Here is an 18,764-nt window from a genome sequence, read left to right on the forward strand (position 1 = left end):
ACTCTGCCGCTAAGATCATCTTCCAGGCCCGCCGCTCTGACCATGTCACTCCACTTCTGAAATCTCTTCATTGGCTTCCAATTCACTCCAGAATCCAATATAAACTTCTCCTGCTGACCTTCAAGGCTCTTCACGGTCTAGCTCCTCCCTATCTCTCCTCTCTCATCTCACACTATCGCCCCGCCCGGGCTCTCCGCTCCTCTGATGCCATGCTTCTCGCCTGCCCAAGGACCTCCACTTCCCTTACTCGGCTTCGTCCTTTTTCTTCTGCTGCCCCTTACGCCTGGAACGCTCTTCCAGAACACTTGAGAACTACAAACTCAATCACTGCTTTTAAAACTCAGCTAAAAACTTTTCTTTTCCCTATAGCCTTCAAATATTGAGTTTGTTCTGACTCTATACTATTAGCTTTACCCTACCCGGTGCCTGTTTACACTTCCCTGTGCCTGTTTGCATTCTCCTTCCCTCTTTATTGTTAACTACAACTTATTAGATTGTAAGCCTATGCGGCAGGGTCTTGCTATGTACTGCGTTATCTGTACAGCACCATGTACATTGATGGTGCTATATAAATAAATAATAATAATAATAATAATAATTGTTGTGGGCAGAAAGAATAAGAGCAGTGGTGCTTTTTTGTGTGTGCGTGGTTTGTTTTCTGGCAGCCTGCTCATTTTCTTTTCCCCAAACTTGGTTCATTCCATGTCACTATGGGGAAAACTAGCAGTAGCCCCCAAAAAGAAAAGCTTCTAAAGGTGCGATCGTATGCATGTTTAGGCAGAAAAAGTCTTACAATCCCCAGCAATATTTTATAGGGGAATGCTGAGATTGTGTAGGGGAATGTTGGGAATTGTAGCACTTTTCCTGTTAAAACATGCATAGGAGTTTGTGTGTGTGTGTGTGTGAGAGAGAGAGAGATAGCCTTCATTTCTCAGCCACAGTTCTCAGGAATGAATCTGCATCTGGGGCCATCTCTAGGGGAAAGAAAAAGAACTAGACCATCAAAAAAAAAAAGTGTGCTGTTCTGCTATTGCAGTCACCAAAGTTGTGTTTTATCAATAGGCAATGGTTCTTTTTGGATATTCAGAGGCAATGGATGCACCAGTGGGTGAAGGAAAGAAGTTTATTTAGCTAAAATAGGCTAAAAAACAAGAAAAAACAAGACAGTTCATTTAAAGCATTCAGCAGATATCCTTTCAGCTACTTGGAACCCCGATATCGTATCAAGATACAATATCAGCAGCAAACATGACTCCATCATGGTTTGGCTCGCAGCATCTGTTTCAAATAGGCCTATGGTGAGGTTTTTCCTCTCAAACGTCTCTCAGAGATACACCTAGAGCTCCATCATACCTACTTTTTAAATTCAGTTTTTGTCCACTGTTTCTCTTTCCGTTTCCTTAGCGAGTCAAGTGCTGGGCACTTTCACATCTGTGCATTGTTGCACTCTTTCAGCTCATGTAGGGTGACCATATGTAAAGGAGGACAGGGCTCCTGTGTCTTTAACAGTTGAATTGAAAGGAGAATTTCCCTCTTTTTCCCACAACAGTTAAAGCTGCAGGAGCCCTACCCTCTTTTGTATATGGTCACTGTACTATAGCTCCTGCAGCTTTAACGGTTTTGACGAAGAGGGAATTTCAACACCTGTTGAAATTCCCCTTTCAATTCAACTGTTAAAGATACAGGAGCCCTGTCCTCCTTTTCATATGGTCACCATGGCTCATGTATCTTTTCACCTGGAGCTGCTCGTGAAATCTCCCGCCCTGCCCCTTGGGAAATGTTTACAGGGGAGGAGGAGCAAAGGTTTGTTTTGCTCATTTCAAACAGTGAGCAGATGAACAATTATTTAAAGTAATTTCTTTTGTAAAGGTAGTCAGGTCCCCTCCTTTGTACCAAGGTAACCAAAATGCTTACATCGACATAATTTTTAAAGATAAAGAGATCAAACTTGGCATGGTGATAGATCTTAAGGATGGCTTTAACCACCCCAAATTTGAATCAGTTCAGTTCATCCCTTGATTTTAAGGAATTTTAAAAATGGAAATTAACAAAAATGCTTACATCTGTGTAATTTTTAAAGATAAAGAGATCAATCTTGGCACAGTGATAGCTATTAAGGAGGTCTTTAGCCATGCCACATTTGAATCATGTTGGTTCATCTTTTGATTTTTTTTTAGGAGTTTTTTAATTTTCTCCCTTAAAACCTTTTCCTGATAGTCCACCAGTGCGAAGGATCGATTTTCCTTTCCTTTGATCATGCAGAGCTGTGCATCTCCAATTTCATAAAATAGAGATCTGCTGGTTCCCTTATTCAAGAATAAATCCCATTGATTTCAACTTCATTTACATCCAAGTCATACTAAAATCCCATGCATACTTAGCTTTGAGTAAACCCCATTGAACAGAGAGAGACTTACTTCTTTGTAAACAGAAGTAAGACCACAGAAGTAAGCATAGGTTTGCAGAGTGCTTCTTTCCATTTTGCTGTTTTGGACTTAAAAAAAAAACACTTCTGAGTGACCACACTATTAAAAGTCAGTTCTATATGTGTTTACTCAGAAGTAAGTCTCTCTGTTCAGAGTCTTGGCTGCTGCTTAGAATTGGAATCATGACACTTGACATTTTGGGCAGGAGAAGGTGAGCAGGTGACAGCAGCTTGCAAACAAGGCTGCAGATTAAGACTGCAATCTTATTCACCTGGGAGTAACTCAGTGGAGCTTATTTCTGAATAAACATGATAGATCGTTTTGTTAGTCATTCCAACACCAAAGCTGCTGTGCTATCCATTGAACCTGCAGAGATGCAATGAACATATGGGACTACCTTAACAGTATCTTCTCATTCTCTTGATCTTTTCTCCTGGAAGGAACATTTAACACCAATGCAATAAATTATGCAAATTATACAGTTCAGATTTAATTATTTTTACTGTTATACTGAATTTTTCAAATTTAGTTTCTTAGACACAAAGGCCGAAATCCTGCATGCTGCTTGCACAGACAACAGAGTGTGAAGTGCTTCCCATAGGGCTCTAGTATAACCTCCCCTCTCCCATCAGGCCCCTGCATGTGTCTCCACTCCTGCTGGGAGTAGCCTGCACACCATGGGCCTGGGGAAGAGCAGTCTCCAAAGACATGAAGGTAAGATGTGGGAGGGTTTCCGATGCAAATGAATGGCCTTAAGACACAGATGGGTTTGGAAATATCAGAGAGTCATGCACAGAGGCAGCAGGTGGGAGAGGGGAGGTGATACTAGACCCTTATCCTTCCCGTGCTCTTTATGCACACAGTGTGCAGGATTGTGGTCAAAATTCAGTTCAGCCTTAATAGAAATGGCAACAGATTAGTTGACACTGTGCCATCCTTGCTGTGATACACTGCAAAATTGTATTTTATATTAATAAAATGTTAATAGTGAATGCCAACAATTTTCATGTAATACAGAGGTTACTGTCTTGTTTTTTGTTTTGTTTTTATTAACCTATAAACTGCTATGGAAGTTTATTTCACTGAATAGTGAGGTATAGATCCTTTAAATAGATAATATAGTATAATAATGTAGATATTAGATAATGACTATTATGGTGATAATTCTTGTTCCACAGTAATAGTGCAATCCTATACGTGTCTATTCAGAAGTTAATCCCATTATGGTCAATTGTGGCTTACCCCCAGGAAAATGGATATAGGATTGCATTTTAATAGCACAATTAAATAGCACAATACATGTGTATTTGGAAGTCTTGCTGAGTTTGATACTGCTTACTCCCAGTAAGATGGATATGGGATTGCAGTTTATGTCAATGTCTTTTTACACATCCAACAGTTAAGAGAACAGTTTTACACTGATATGAAAATTATTGTAGACAGCTCACTTTTGAAATTATTATATTTATAAGCTTTCTTTATACTTAGGTTGTAGGTATAACATTTTGGGGAAAACATTTATTTATAATATTTAGTGGTATGTTTTTTAGTGTTTTAAATATTTTATAATATCGTTCTTTAAAGAGTCACTGGTGTTTTAGTTGTAGAGCAAGTTTTATGTCAGCCTGTTCAGCATTTTAAGAACTCCTCTAATATTTTCACAGGGGTAAGCTCCATTGAAGTTGTGGTGCAACACGGTTTAGCTACCCCTGAAGGTCTAACTGTTGACTGGATTGCTGGAAATATATACTGGATAGACAGCAATTTGGACCAAATTGAAGTAGCTAAATTAGATGGCACACTGAGGACAACATTAATAGCAGGTGCCATGGAGCACCCTAGGGCTATCGCTTTGGATCCTAGATATGGGTAATTAAACATATTTTAATGTTTACTTACAATGAAACTGAGTTAATGTTTTCCCCCCTGTAATGTATGGTGAGATGTTGCTTTTCATTTGTCCTTAGCTCTGAAAATTCTAATTTTGAGCCTTCTTTGGGACAATAGGTTATGAATCTTTTCTGGAAGATGGCTTGTTCATATCTCAGTGTTTGTCTCATCATGTTAACATTTGACTAATCTAATATTTAGGTTTCAGTTTCTGTAGCTGTAATTTGGAGATAATCATCATATATGAATTCACTTTAGTTTCATATTCTTAGTGCCATTTCATTTGGGGTGATGTTAGTATATTAATGGAGATGCACGTCAAGTTACATCTGTTGTTCATCAAGGAAAATTAAGCAGTATAACTGTTAAGAGTACCTATGTCTGCTTTTCATACTGCTTTTCTTTTTGCCTGTTTTCAGAATTACACAATATTGCAGGCAGGCTTAATTCCAGTTGAATACATAGTAAAGCATGGAGGTTTCTATATGGGAAAATAGGCAGTTAATTCCCAAGGTGAACTATATTCGCAATCAGACATGTCTTTTATATAAAAATGTACAGTTTGATAATTATCCATTGCTAATCATCAGATGTGATGCAATTACATATCACTTTACAATCATATGCCTATTGTGGGCCAGGTCAACATCCAATTAGTATAGATTACATCTAAGCATTACATTTATCTTCACATTGGAATGTAAAATACGTGTCTCAAAATTTTAAGTAAGTGCAATATAAAAACAAATTAAGAGGGCATACTACAGAGATGAAGATTGGAATGTGCAGGTAAGTATAAAAACAGTCTTACCAGTGCTTTAAAATAGCAAGATCTATGCCAGGTTAGGATTTTTTGCATCACTTTCTAAAAAGCTATACTAGCCTTCTACAACCTCGTTCTCTCCAGATATATTGGACTACAATTTTCATCACTCCCATCCAGCACACAAATGCCATCTAATCAAAATGAGTGCTTGAGATGATTAGGATAGAATAAATATTTCAAAAAACTAAAAAAATTGATACAATACATATATTACAGTAAAATGGGAACCATCTATAATCAAGGAATGTCATTAATCACTGAAAACCTGGTAGAATAGTATAGTTATACCATCTATCTAAATGCCAATAGTGGGGGATCCAACCTAACCTCCTTGGTGAGGGAGTTCTACACCCGAGGTGCTGCTACACAACAGGCCTCACAGCAGGCTTCAGATGGTTCTTCCTAATGACCCTAGGGAGCAACGTGTAACAGTCCCTAAATCACCTGAAATAGCTTCTGTGGACAATGGTGTGCTGACACGATGGAGGCAGAGAAAAAATGTTTTTATTCACCATTGCTCTGGTCATCTACTCATGCTTCATTTAAAGCTCCTCAAAAAACCAAGGAGCTTTTGTTCTGTGTCCTGAGGCAGAATGCTTAGGAGTGATCATATCAACTGCTCTGATCATCTCTCCATTCCATAGATCAACCAGGGTCTCAACAGAATTGCTAGCTCTGATGGCATAAAAATCCCTTAGAAAATTCAGGAATTCCCCAGGATCAATTAGTGTCTGGGGGCGGACCAATTTAATGGAATCTCCACCATTGCAGAATCTAAGAATCTCAGTAAATCTAAACACTATCAGGTAATGATCTGTTACATGAAAATAGATAGGGGCTAGCCACAGATCACCTTCACCCTGACTAGCAAAAACCTGATCAAGCATGTATCCCACCATATTTGTTGGCCTAGGTATTATTTGAATTATGTTTCACTCACTATTATTAAACTGAGTTTCTAATACAAAGAGATGTTTGTTAAACTTCAGTATGACTTCATTATGCCATAAAATTATGGAACTGAAGAACTAAATGATGGCAGTGTTATAGCTGTTTTTGGTAGTAGCAAAAATGTCTTCTACATAGTATGCCTATCCCCCAAATTTCTAATGTAATGATTCTGCTTTTTAAAATAATGTTTAGAATAGTTGTTTGCTTATTTCTCCTGTTAGTATAAACTTTATTTTATTTCTCTTCTTTGTATCATTCAGAATTCTATTCTGGACAGATTGGGATGGTAGTTTTCCTCGCATTGAGTCTGCTTCCATGAGTGGAGCAGGAAGGAAAATCATATATAAAGACATGGATAGTGGGGCATGGCCTAATGGCCTTACTGTTGATCATTTTGAAAAACGAATAGTATGGACAGATGCTAGGTAAAAAAAATATTACATTTCTTTTGTAATATATTTGTGGTATTCATGTGCTTGTGTTATGCACCTTTCTGTATGACCAAACAAAGCAAGCCATAGAACTGTATTTTATTCTTTGTGTTATATTCCTGCAAACACTGATCCAGTTCCAATAGTGTAATATTCTGTTCCCATGTAATTATGGGAGCAACAGTATTGGTATAGAAAGAGAACTGTGCTACTGGTTGTCCTACAGAAAGAAAGAAAAATGCTTGGATATGTAAGGAGAACCTAGAACCCACAAACAAAAGTCACTAGGCTGGATCCAGATCTAGTTATACTTAGAACAGACTTACTGAGATCAATAGGACTTAACTTAGTCATAACATACTTTGATCTTGAAAACTATAAGTGGAAGGAAGCTCAAAGAAGGGGATGTTCCCACTGTCTCCTTCCCTAAAAAGCTTCTCTGGAGAATCAAAGGATGTGCCTGAATGGCATGGGCCAACTGTTCAAAATCAGGTGGTGGCACCTTGAAGGATCAGAGGAGGCAGTATGTCAGGGAAAATGTTATTTGCTTGATATTGACTATTTTAAAAAAAGAGTTGGGTGAATGCTTTAGCCTTGACTTCATGGCTCAGGACTCAGAAATTCCACTATCAGAGATGGGATCCAATGACATGTACAATGGGGAAAACTAGGTTCAGGAACCATTTGAGAATCCCTAAGTAATAACTACATCCAAGCACTAGAGCAGGCATATTCAGAATAGGGCATAATCCTTTTAAAACCAAGCAGTTTTTCCTCTAATGAAGTAAAGCTTGAGACATTCACTTTGTGGTAGGACAGCTTTCACTTGCCCGTGGCTCCAAGCTATTGCCTTGCTTTTATATAGCCCAACCTATCAAAAGTCACATGTAGACCTGATCATGTACAGCTTGTCCAGGACCCCTACCATGTTTGGTAGTATGCCCCTGTGGGGTAGGATCATCTGATTTTTTTAAAAAGAAAATAATTCTAAAAGTTCATGAAAGGGCAGGGCAGTATGTGTTAGTGTGTAAAGGTCTTGCTTCCTTTTGAAAATTAGTGTGTGTGTGTTTATTAATAGAACTGGATGAGTGTATGCATAGAGCTATATTTATATTACCTGTTATTTTAATAATGTATTAGTTTTTATATGTTTTTAATCAGTTTTATGTATTTTACTGTATTTTATAGTATTTTTATATTTAATGCTGTTCCCCGCCTCGATCCAAAGGGAGAGGCGGGTAAGAAATAAATAAATTATTATTATTATTATTATTATTATTATTATTATTGCGAATAGCAAATACGTGGTTATAGTAATCGCCATTGTCATCACAGACAATATCCAACGGGTAGCCATTTTACATCGCAATGTTAGTAACAATGGGTGTATTATGTGGGAGAAGAATTGCATTTATTTTAGGAATGCATTTCTGTTTGGGCTATTTTTCAGGTCAGATGCTATTTATTCAGCACTATATGATGGAACTGGCATGATTGAAATTATACGAGGCCATGAATATCTTTCTCACCCCTTCGCTGTTTCATTATATGGGAGTGAAGTGTATTGGACAGACTGGAGGACAAACACATTGTCAAAAGCCAACAAATGGACAGGTCAAAATGTTAGTGTGATACAAAAAACTAGCGCACAGCCTTTTGATCTTCAAATCTATCACCCAAGTCGTCAACCTCAAGGTACATTAACATTCCTAATAAAAGTGTTTGTTACAGCCTTTCTGTTCATGTTCAATTTATACATTAAATACCAGCAATATGAATTGAAATCTCTTGACTAATAATTATTATTTTTATACGGCTTTGACCTGTTGTATTGGCATTATGCAAATACCTCTTTAAATGCTTTTTAGTGCTTCCTAGTTTGTGGTGCTTATATAAATAAAAAGAGAATTTGTGAACAGCATTATTGTTGCCTAAATGATATCTAAAAACTATAGCAATATAAAGTTCACTAAACAAATCATAAACATTGAATTAATGGCCCTTTGCATCTGCTTCAGTGAAGTATTACCAACAATCAGTTGAAAATGGTAAATAGTACTTAAGTACTTTAGCCTTGGGTCAGAATAATATATGTTGATATAGCACATGCTGCATTGACTTTGTAATCTTTTTGTATGGCCATTTATTTTAATAGTTAAGAATGGTATGGGAGGGGGTGGAGGGGGTATGTTAACCACTGATTTTCCCTGTAGTTTATAAGGGCTACGACAGCAGAAAAGCACCTTGTAACAGGGTGGGCATCTGTTATGATCCAAGATGTCATGCCTCTGCTGGAAGAATCATCTGCTTGAACATTCAGAGCTAGATGTGCTCAAAGAACAGGTCTCCTCAAGATGGTCCTGGGCCCTCAGGGGTGAAGCTTTCAGATCTGTCTCCTTGGTAGGCAGAGACCTCAGCTACTAAGGTAGAGGGGGATGTTGAGCTACCACCTAGCCTGTGACAATGCTTCCACCTTAATTATTATTATTATTATTTATTTATATAGCACCATCAGTGTAAGATTTAAGATTCAAGCTAGGATGGTGGCCAGGTGAAGGATGCTTGCTTGTTGAAGAGAACTTTTCAAGAGTAAAGGTCTTCTCATTAGTAGAGCCCCCTCACATAGACGACTTATTTCACAAGCCTCTAAATGCAATGCAGCTGAGTCCTGGGTGGTGGTCTGGTAGCTCCAGCATATAAACTTTCAGTTGGAGCTTACTACTGCTGGAAACAATGGCTGAGTTTGGATGACACGCTAATCAATGGTTGACTTCCATTTTGCTCCTATTCCCCCCTCCCCCATTGATAAACTTGTCGTCGGAACACAGCCAATATCTTTCTATAAGTGCCAGTGCTGCGTACCTCTGTTTTTGCTCCATGGCAACCTTTATGCTACTGACCCTTGGATTCCTGCTTGACTCTGTTTCTGGTACAATATTTTGTAGCTGACTGCTTATCTGTATATAGGCCTGGTTGCTCCTCCAACCTCTGTTTTGGAACTCTCCATCTTGTGTGGTAAAACAGTGCCTTTGACCATTGCCTGTTTACTGACTACTCCTGCCTGGAACTTATGTTTTGCTGGACTGATATCTCTGCCCTTGACCTTAGCCTGTTTATTGGATTTTTTCTTAGTTTGCTATAATGCTGAGCCTCATCCAGCCATAGCAGGGCAGCATCTTCATACTTTTTTTAGCTTCTGCTGGAAGTAGCAGATCTGTGTTGTTGTAAAAGGAGTATCTGGACTTCTGCAAGAAGACTCATTCCAGATATAATATATAACCTTGTCTTATATCAATACAGCAACAGAATACTTAATAGTGAGCTGTAGGGGGAGTTAGCAGACATTGCTGCCCATCTTTCTCCAGTGAGACATTGGATCTGGTGCAAGCAGGCACTGACATGGTTTGCATGTCATGATAAGCCAGGAGATCCTCTGGAGCAGATTTGAGGTGCAGGGGGGTGCAGGGGGGAGGAAGAATGGGGAAGTTGATAAGTAGATGCCCTGTTGTGTGATTAAACTTCCACTCACTATAAGGCCATTGAGTCCAACACCCTGCTCAATGCAGAAATCCACTTTGTAGCATACTTGACAGGTGGCTGTCCAGCTGCATATTGAATGCTTCTAGTGTGGGAGAGCCCACTATCTCCCTAGGTAATTGGTTCCATTGTCGTGCTGCTCTAACAGTCAGGACATTTTTCCTCATGTTTGGCCAGAATCTGCCTTCCTGTAACTTGAGCCCATTATTCCATGTCCTGCACTCTGAGATGACCGAGAAGAGATCATGTCCCTCCTCTATGTGACAACCATTCAAGTACTCGCAGAGTGCTAACATGACTGCCCTTAGTCTCTTTTTATAGCCCCCAAGGAAGGCCACAAATAATGTACAGGGACAAAACGTACTGGGCTTCTTAAAGAACAAAATTACTTTTTCAGCATCATGAGACTAGTTCTCTCTCTTTGGATCAAAAACAAAGAACTCAGGTAAAAGATACACACACACACACCAGGCAAAGCACACACTACACTACACTACACCAAAACAAACCAGCCAACACACAGCACACTAAACTAATATTTAAAATGACTTGTGAAAGCCATATGCTTCTCATATGAATCTAATTATTTTCCTTCTTCAGTAAAGGAAGTGAAATTATGAGTTTTAAGTTTCCTTAACATCTTTCAGTAATATCATAGGTTTCAGGGTGGTGCAGATTGTTTGAACCTCGTCCCCTGTATTTTGTTCTTACAATATACATATTGGAAAGGAGATATTTTAAACGTTACCTGAAGCAATAGCTTCCACGTTAAAATAATTATGATACGGTTTTGCCTTGACATTAGATTACTGTTATTTTAACTTTCTGTTTTGTTTCTTAGTGTATTGTGTTATCTGTCATCAAGAGATACAAAAGAGGACAGGGCTCCTGCAGCTTTAACTGTTGCAATGAAGAGGGAATTTCACCAGGTTCTGCATATATGCAAATGACACCTGCTGAAAATCCCTTTTCTATGGAGCTGTTAAAGATGCAGGAGCCCTGTCCTCCTTTCCATATGGTCACCCTACTTGAAACTTTTCCCTCCAAAATCTCAAGGTAGGAGGTGGTGACAGTGAGGCATTAACTCAGGTGATACTGCTTAAAGCCTACAATCTCTGTGAGCTGCCACCCGTCTGAAGTGTGAAAGGGTGATTGCTATTTTTTCTGCCAGGGCCTCTGTGCTTTTAAAAGATGCTTGATTGGTAGAAATACAGCATCTGCAATTTTTAGAGGAATGAAAATACAGTGGTGGGAAAACCAGCACCTGTTATGTTTCTGCCAGTTAAGTAGCTTTCATAGGCACAAGAGCTTGGCCAGAACAAAATAGGAAGGTTCTTTTATGAGCAAGCTGACAATATAAATCTGGGAGAGAAAGGGAAAGGGGTAGTTTTCAGCCTTGTGTGCCTGTGGAGCCCACAGAGAAAGAAACAATGGAGTAATTTTAGACCCTCGACGTAATGGTTGGTCTTACCAGGAGTGGTACCAAGGTTGGTGAGGGGTGGGGTGTTTTTTTTAAAGAGCTGTGGATATTACTTCAGCAGTCAATTAACATTTCTCTTCATACCGCACAACTGCCATGTTATGCTTTACAGCTGCTTTGATATTCCTGATACATTAATGTAAAAAACAAACAAAATGAAGCAAATGCAAGGAATGCCAGTATGTGGATTGTCTGTAATTATGTAGTGTGGGATGAAAAGAGCACTGCACTAGAAGCAGAGGTCTGAGAGGCAGCTTTTGGAAAGGTGGAAGCAAAGAAGAAGAAGGTGGAGCGATATACTAGAAGCATAAAATTAAAGCTAAAAAGTTATGCACATTTCCTTGAGAGAGTAAGTCCCAATGAACTCCAAAGACTTACTCCAAAGACACGTAAGATCAGGAGCAAAAAAAGAGGCTGTAGGAGGAACAAGCAACACAAAGTTAAACCAGAAAGCAGATAAAGACGAGTGTGTGAAATATAAGAAAGGCAAAACTGAGAAAGGATGGGGAAAGAGGGATTAAAGAGAAAAGTCATTCATAAGAATTAGTGGGGGGAATTAAGGCTGCAACCCAAGCCCCACTGAACTCAGTGGGATTTACTTCTGCATGAACATGCAGAGTTTTGACCTGGAGCATTTGAAGAGGTGCCTAGGAAACAGAGAAACAACATTTAAGGAAGAAACAAGGTTGTGGTGATGAGATTCATGCATAGGGGTGAATGGGTTTATGGCGGGGATTAAGGGCTGGTCCTCCTTCCTTAGCCCTATCAACAAATATTTATTCACACTTTGGAGAAGGGAGGGAAACTAGGGGCTCATCTACACCAAGCAGCATATTCTACTATGAAAGCGGTATGTAAAAGGCAGGAGCTGCACTACTGCTTTATAGCAGTATTGAAGTGCAGTGACAACAGTTGGGGCCCATGGCACATACCATATACTGCTTTCATACCACTTTCATAGTGTTATATCCTGCTCAGTGTAGATGTGCCAATAGGCCCCAACAGTTGCCAGTGCACTTCAGTACCACTATAAAGCAGTAGTATACATCCTATAGTGCACTTCAATACTGCTATAAAGCAGTAGTGTGGCTCCTGCCTTTTATATACCACTTTCATAGTAGAATATCCTGTTTGGTCTAGATGAGCCCAACGGTTGCCTACTCTTTTCTGTTTTTTCTCCTGTTTTATTAACTTTGCCTAGCTACATACTTTCCTGCCAGCACTGCTCAAACTCTTTCTTTATTTTCAGCTCCCAATCCTTGTACTGCTAATAATGGCAGAGGCCCATGCTCTCATATGTGCCTGATCAATCACAACAGAAGTGCTGCATGTGCATGTCCTCATCTAATGAAGCTGTCTATAGACAGAAAGACATGTTACGGTAAGTTTCTTAAAATGACTGGATAGGAGGTCTCTGTAGTACTATTTTCTAATACCTTTGATACTAACTCTTGCTTCACATGAACCAATACTGTGCTCAAGTATATTCAGCTTGTCAAACCTTGATATTTATTACCTTTTTTCTTTTTATTGCGATTGTAAATAGTGCATTCATAGAATCTCTGTTATCTCTTCAGAACGGGATTTTTAAGTGGAAAGGGCATCAGAAAACGATGATGCAGGTAAACTGCATAATGAAAAAAGTACTTAATAGTTTTAATCTCTACCTGCTCTTCTTCTGAAGTCATCTTAGTATCATTTTGGGAGTCTTAAAAACTAGCTTATAAAGCAGACAGCTTCGGAGAAATACTTTAAAGCTAATAATAGATGCAAAACTGTCAAGCCTCAAATGTTTCTTTTTTTGGGGGGGGGAAGTAAAATAAATTTGCAGTGATGCTTTATTTTCATTATGTAATGGTACCTGTATGTGGGGCTACCCATGTGTGTGGTTTGGAAGCTGCAGCTTGCGCAGAACGCAGCAGCTAGGGTCTCACTGGGGTGCTTAGCTCTGCCCACATAAAACTGGTGTCAAAAGAACTGCACAGGCTGCCTGTTAGCTACCGAGTCACGTACAAGGTTATGCTATTATCCTATAAAGCCCTAAACAACCTGGGACCAGGATTCCTAGCAGACTACCTTCTCTTATATATACCCAGACAACATTTATGATCATCAGAGGAGGTCCTGCTTGTCATTCCAAGACGAACAAAATGTCATCATGAAGAACCTCGACGGTGGGCCTTCACTGTAGTGGCACCCTCCCTCTGGAAAACCCTTCCTCATGCTTTTCGGGTGGCGGAAAATGTGATATTCTTCAAACACCTCCTGAAAACATACCTTTTTAGGCAAGCTTTCCCTGGCCTGTAACTTATTCTGGTTTTATATGGCATATTTTAAGTTTTAAAATTTAAATCTTGATTTTTGTATGCTATGGTTTTAATTGTAAACTGCCCAGAGAGCCTTGGCTGTTAGGTGGTATAAATATGTAATAAATAAATAAAATAAAATTAGAATAGCCTTCTAAGAATATATTAAAGTTACGAACAATTGGTTCAAAGTAATTTTATAACTGATATTAGATCTTCACCTTCAGACTATACACAGAGCTCTGCACAAGCAGGTTTCCCATTTGCTTCTGTTGAGAAAGCAGCACAATAGACACATTCCCTTGCATCGGTGGACACATCACAGCCCCCAATCCTGCAAGGCCTGTTGGTTTTTTCCAGGAGTTTTCATGTAGGGATCACATTAAAAACATATTGCTACTGACCGGGTGCTTTTGTATTCACATGGTTGCTTGCTTTTACCTTAGCTTGAATCCAAAACTGTCTTGTGTGAGCAGGGAGCTGTCTACACATGGGGAAAGGCCCACAGTGGCTGTGGATCTGTGCCTTGTCAGTAAGATGATGCAGGCACAGCTTCACAGCCACCATGGGGCTTCCCCATGATGCTCTGATTTGAAAAGTTGGGGATTTACCCCAACTTTTTCAAAGGGAGTGATGTCAACACAGTGCTTCTGCCGTGTAATGTCAATCCGTGGCCAATCCAGGGCCAATCTGGGGGCGGAGCCTGGTGGAAGTTGACCAATGATTGGTCACCTTCCATGAGGAAGAGGATAGGGGTGGCTCTAGAACCCAGATGGCCACCCAGAAACCCTGCGTTCCCTCCTTGGCATCGAGATTACCGGACACCGACCCAGGAGAACAAAAGCGCGGGTTTGAGGAGGGAGGCGGCACCGATGTGATGAAGACAGACCCCAGAAAGGCACAAGAAGCCACTCCCACCCCCAAATTCTGTGGAATATTCCCATTACACACTTCATCCATGCCACAGGGTCCCTTTACCCTCAGAAGTGGCTTATTGGGGGATGAAGGGTGCTGCACCAGAGGGGTTAAATGAGAAAGGCCCCACTGAATAAGTGGAGTTTTTCTTATACTTCTCTGGATCCAAACCCTTGAATACTGATACAATCAAATAATAAATTCAAAAAAATTTTCTTTCAGAGGTGATACATTTATGACATAAGGGATTTCTCCATTAACCCAGATAATACTTAATATTACCAAATAATGTTATTCAGAACACTTAGATTTAAATTATTTCTTATTGACCTTTTTGTTTGTTTAAAAGCAAGTATATCTGTTTCTAGATATAATGGGGCAGCAAAAGTTTTTACTAATGTCAAGATGAATTTTCTTCTCTCTTTTGTTTTTGTAGAAGGATGCCTAAGTTACAAATTTGAATGTTATAATATTTTTTCTTCATTGGTGCAAACTTTAAATATATTAAAAACAAAGCATTATGATTATGCATTCCACTGATCTGTATCTAAGAAATAGCATCTATCATTCTTACAGAAATGAAAAAGTTTCTTCTTTATGCAAGGCGTTCTGAAATAAGAGGTGTTGATATAGAGAATCCATACTTCAACTATATAACAGCCTTCACAGTTCCAGATATTGATGATGTAACTGTTGTAGATTTTGATGCAGCAGAGGAACGTTTATACTGGACTGATGTGAAGACACAAACTATAAAACGAGCCTTCATTAATGGAACTGGCCTAGAAACTGTCATATTAAGAGGTAAACAGTATATTTTTAAAACAATTGTTGTGTTGCATATACTTTTATAGGGGTTAATGTCTACTAAGGAAGGAAATGTTAATATCTAACCAAATTACACTGTACCAAGTAATAAGTATTGTTAAATTCACTGAAGGGGTATCTTCATTACAGGTTTAAACTGGTTTAGCAATAATTTTCTTTCCACAGTGAATCCTGGGGACTAATTCTGTGATAAGGGCTCACCACCCTCACCAAATTATAATTTCCAGAATTCTTTGAGTGAAATCACAACAATTAAACTTCGATAAAACCTTTGAGCTGGTTTGCTGTTGCATTCCAGGTTTGTCTAGTGGCTTGTATTGTGGGAGTGTAGTGCACAGGATATTTAAAGTACTCTACTGCAGTCCAGCTTTGCAGTGGGCAACTCAGCTGCCTCCATTTGGTCCCTTAACTAACTCCTTTGACTTGCTTGGCCTAGCTCCACCACCACATAACCACAAAACACCAACAGTCCTATCCAGCTTCTTTACACGTATAACTTTAGTTAGACAAACACTGATCCCAGAACCTTTAAATACAAGTTCTGGTAGATTAGATGGAGTCATTTTTATGAGATGAAAAAATGAAATGAATGTCCGTGTTTGATTTCTAGTTAATTCAATGAGTATGAGTGTGACAAAGCCATTAAGAGATCAATCCTGTGCCCGCTAGACAGTGTCAGGGTCAGGCGGGGACCTAGGATTGTTGGTTTCTGGGATCTGAGGTCACAAACAGGGCACCGACCTCAGAGGCCAAAAACCACCCTCCCACTTCCTCCTAGCCAGTGAAGTTATCTCAACACTGGCTATGTCTCTGTGCTTGGAAATGGAATGCAGAGACTGGGAAAAGAGGGCGATCCCAGGAGTGGGGAGGGGAGGAGATTGGAGAAGCTGCATTATGCATGCCCCACCCTCCTTCTCTTCCACTCCGAAGGCTACTGAATAATCTCTATAGGATTGCACCCTAATTCATTTGTAATGAGACTGTAAGTGTAGTTTAGCATGTTTATGATGAAATTTCATTGAAAACATGTTATTATTATTTAAAAAAAGATAAATTTAGTAGTTTTTAATTAAAAATCCAATCTATTTTTTTTTAAAATCAATTTTGTGTTTTTTAAAGTATTTTTAAATTATTTTTATTCACTCTGTAGTAAACTCTGACAAAGAGTTTTATCTTTTGGGTAAGACAATTCATAAAACCATGATAAAAGAAATGACAATGTCTTGGCAAAGCAGTTTGGGCAACTACTTTTCTATTTTATATTTTTCAGACATTCAAAGCATACGGGGACTGGCTGTGGATTGGTTATCACGTAATTTATACTGGATTAGTTCAGAATTTGATGAAACACAAATTAATGTGGCACATTTAGATGGCTCTTTAAAAACCTCAATCATACATGGAATTGATAAACCACAATGTCTTTCAGTTCATCCGGCTAAAGGGTAAAGTATAATTATTTTCACCAGTATAGCTATGATATTGTAAATTTAATGGGAATTATTTTGGAGATGGGTTTGCATTTGTTAGGTAACCAGTGAATTTAGATAACATGGAGACTCACTGACCCCTTGTGGGAGCTGGAGCATTCATGAAAATGACCAATTGTGTGGAGAGCCCAATTCTCAGAATTTATCACCTTCAAAATAGGCTTATGGAGAGTGAGAAATCACAAATTCAGTCAAATGCAAAAAAATCACTCCATGCAATCTATATGAAAATCCCATAATTAAGGAGCATGGCTCTGTTGCTTTTCCACACGCTATTGTAGCCCCAATTTCTGAATTGGGGCTGTATTACTGAAACTTCCTTTCTGGGATTATATCAGGATCTGGAAGAGGCAGTGATACTTTATCATAGTTTTGTGTTCAGCTAAGGAGAGAAGGTGGCTCAAAAAAGAATGTAATGGAATATATACAGAGAGTTGCTGGATTCTTGCTACTTATATTCCTTTTCCCATTGCAGTATAGTAACATAAGAAAAAAACCAAGATCTGTTAGTTGTCAATCTTAAACCCTTAATTCCAAAATCTCAGGATGTGTATACTAAAGCTATTAAGAACATAAATTTTAAGTATTACAATTGTGAAGATATAACATTTTTCTTTCAATGTGTGTAAACTTGACTATTGAACTGAATATTATAACATTTATAAAGCTGAAGCCCTGCTGAATGGCTCTGAGATGCAGTACATGCACCAATCCCCTGGTATGCTCTGCCAGTGGTGTAGAGAAAATTCAGGCATATCAGGAATATGGGGAAGGCATGGATCTGGGGGATCCAACATCCTCTCATACATACACACCTTGCAAAAGTGCCACCCCCACCACTGGCACTGTTGGCAGCATACAGGTATCCCTTACTGCTGGTATTTGCGATGTAGCACTTCCAGGGGAAAGTGCCAAAGCAAGCACAAATACTCGTTTCTGGGAGGGGCATGTTCCAGAAACTAGCATTTCCAGGATTGTAGCATTTGCTGCAACAGAACAGCAGGCTGGAGGATGTGGTGGTTACTCTACCATGAAATTTATCCCTCCCTACATACCCAGTAAGATACAAATGCTCTGTAAATATTTGTAATACAGACCTGTTCTCTGTCTTTTGTTTTTGTTAAGGAAACTTTATTGGACTGATGGAAACACCATAAATATGGCAAATATGGATGGTAGCAACAGCAAAATACTGTTTCAGAATCAAAAAGATCCAGTTGGTAAATACTGCTATGATCACCCTTTTTTAAATTTTAAAATTTTTTTTCATGGTATATTTTTTTCTTTAAGAAATGTTTATGTAATATTAATGTTCATAATAATTTGTAGGATGCTGAGAAAAAGCAACCCACCAGAAGCTCAGTAAACTTCAGGGGTATGTAGAGCGGGTCTTCTCCGCCCCGAAATTCAGGGCAGAGCTTTGTTGAGCAGGTTCCCCACTCTGAGTTTTGGAGGTGGTCTGTCTCTCCGCACTGCTGGATTACTGTTCAGAAAACTGCTCTGTTTTCAGAGAACTGTGCTATTATTGTCAATGATAATTAACAAAAATGCATATATCTCATGTCATTTTTAATGATAAAGAGATGACACTTGGCACCCTGGTAGATCTTCAGTAGGGCTTTAGCCATGCCAAGTTTAAAGCAGATCCCCTCATCCCTTGATTTTTAGATTTTTTTTAAAAAAA

General features: G+C 38.9%; 1 protein-coding gene across 1 annotated transcript in view; it reads left to right on the forward strand.

Moving 5' to 3' along the window:
* The window catches only part of LRP1B (LDL receptor related protein 1B), a 976,641-nt gene that overhangs the window by 735,403 nt on the left and 222,474 nt on the right, over nucleotides 1-18,764 (forward strand). Inside the window, exons 25-31 of the mRNA XM_063116589.1 lie at nucleotides 4,091-4,295; nucleotides 6,354-6,518; nucleotides 7,975-8,219; nucleotides 12,791-12,922; nucleotides 15,339-15,566; nucleotides 16,861-17,035; nucleotides 18,206-18,300. Of these exons, the coding sequence (XP_062972659.1) occupies nucleotides 4,091-4,295; nucleotides 6,354-6,518; nucleotides 7,975-8,219; nucleotides 12,791-12,922; nucleotides 15,339-15,566; nucleotides 16,861-17,035; nucleotides 18,206-18,300 (1,245 nt within the window). The remainder of the gene's footprint in view (nucleotides 1-4,090; nucleotides 4,296-6,353; nucleotides 6,519-7,974; nucleotides 8,220-12,790; nucleotides 12,923-15,338; nucleotides 15,567-16,860; nucleotides 17,036-18,205; nucleotides 18,301-18,764) is intronic.

The sequence above is a fragment of the Elgaria multicarinata genome, chromosome 2 (genome assembly GCF_023053635.1).
Source record: "Elgaria multicarinata webbii isolate HBS135686 ecotype San Diego chromosome 2, rElgMul1.1.pri, whole genome shotgun sequence".
In the NCBI taxonomy this organism is placed as follows: Eukaryota; Metazoa; Chordata; class Lepidosauria; order Squamata; family Anguidae; genus Elgaria; species Elgaria multicarinata.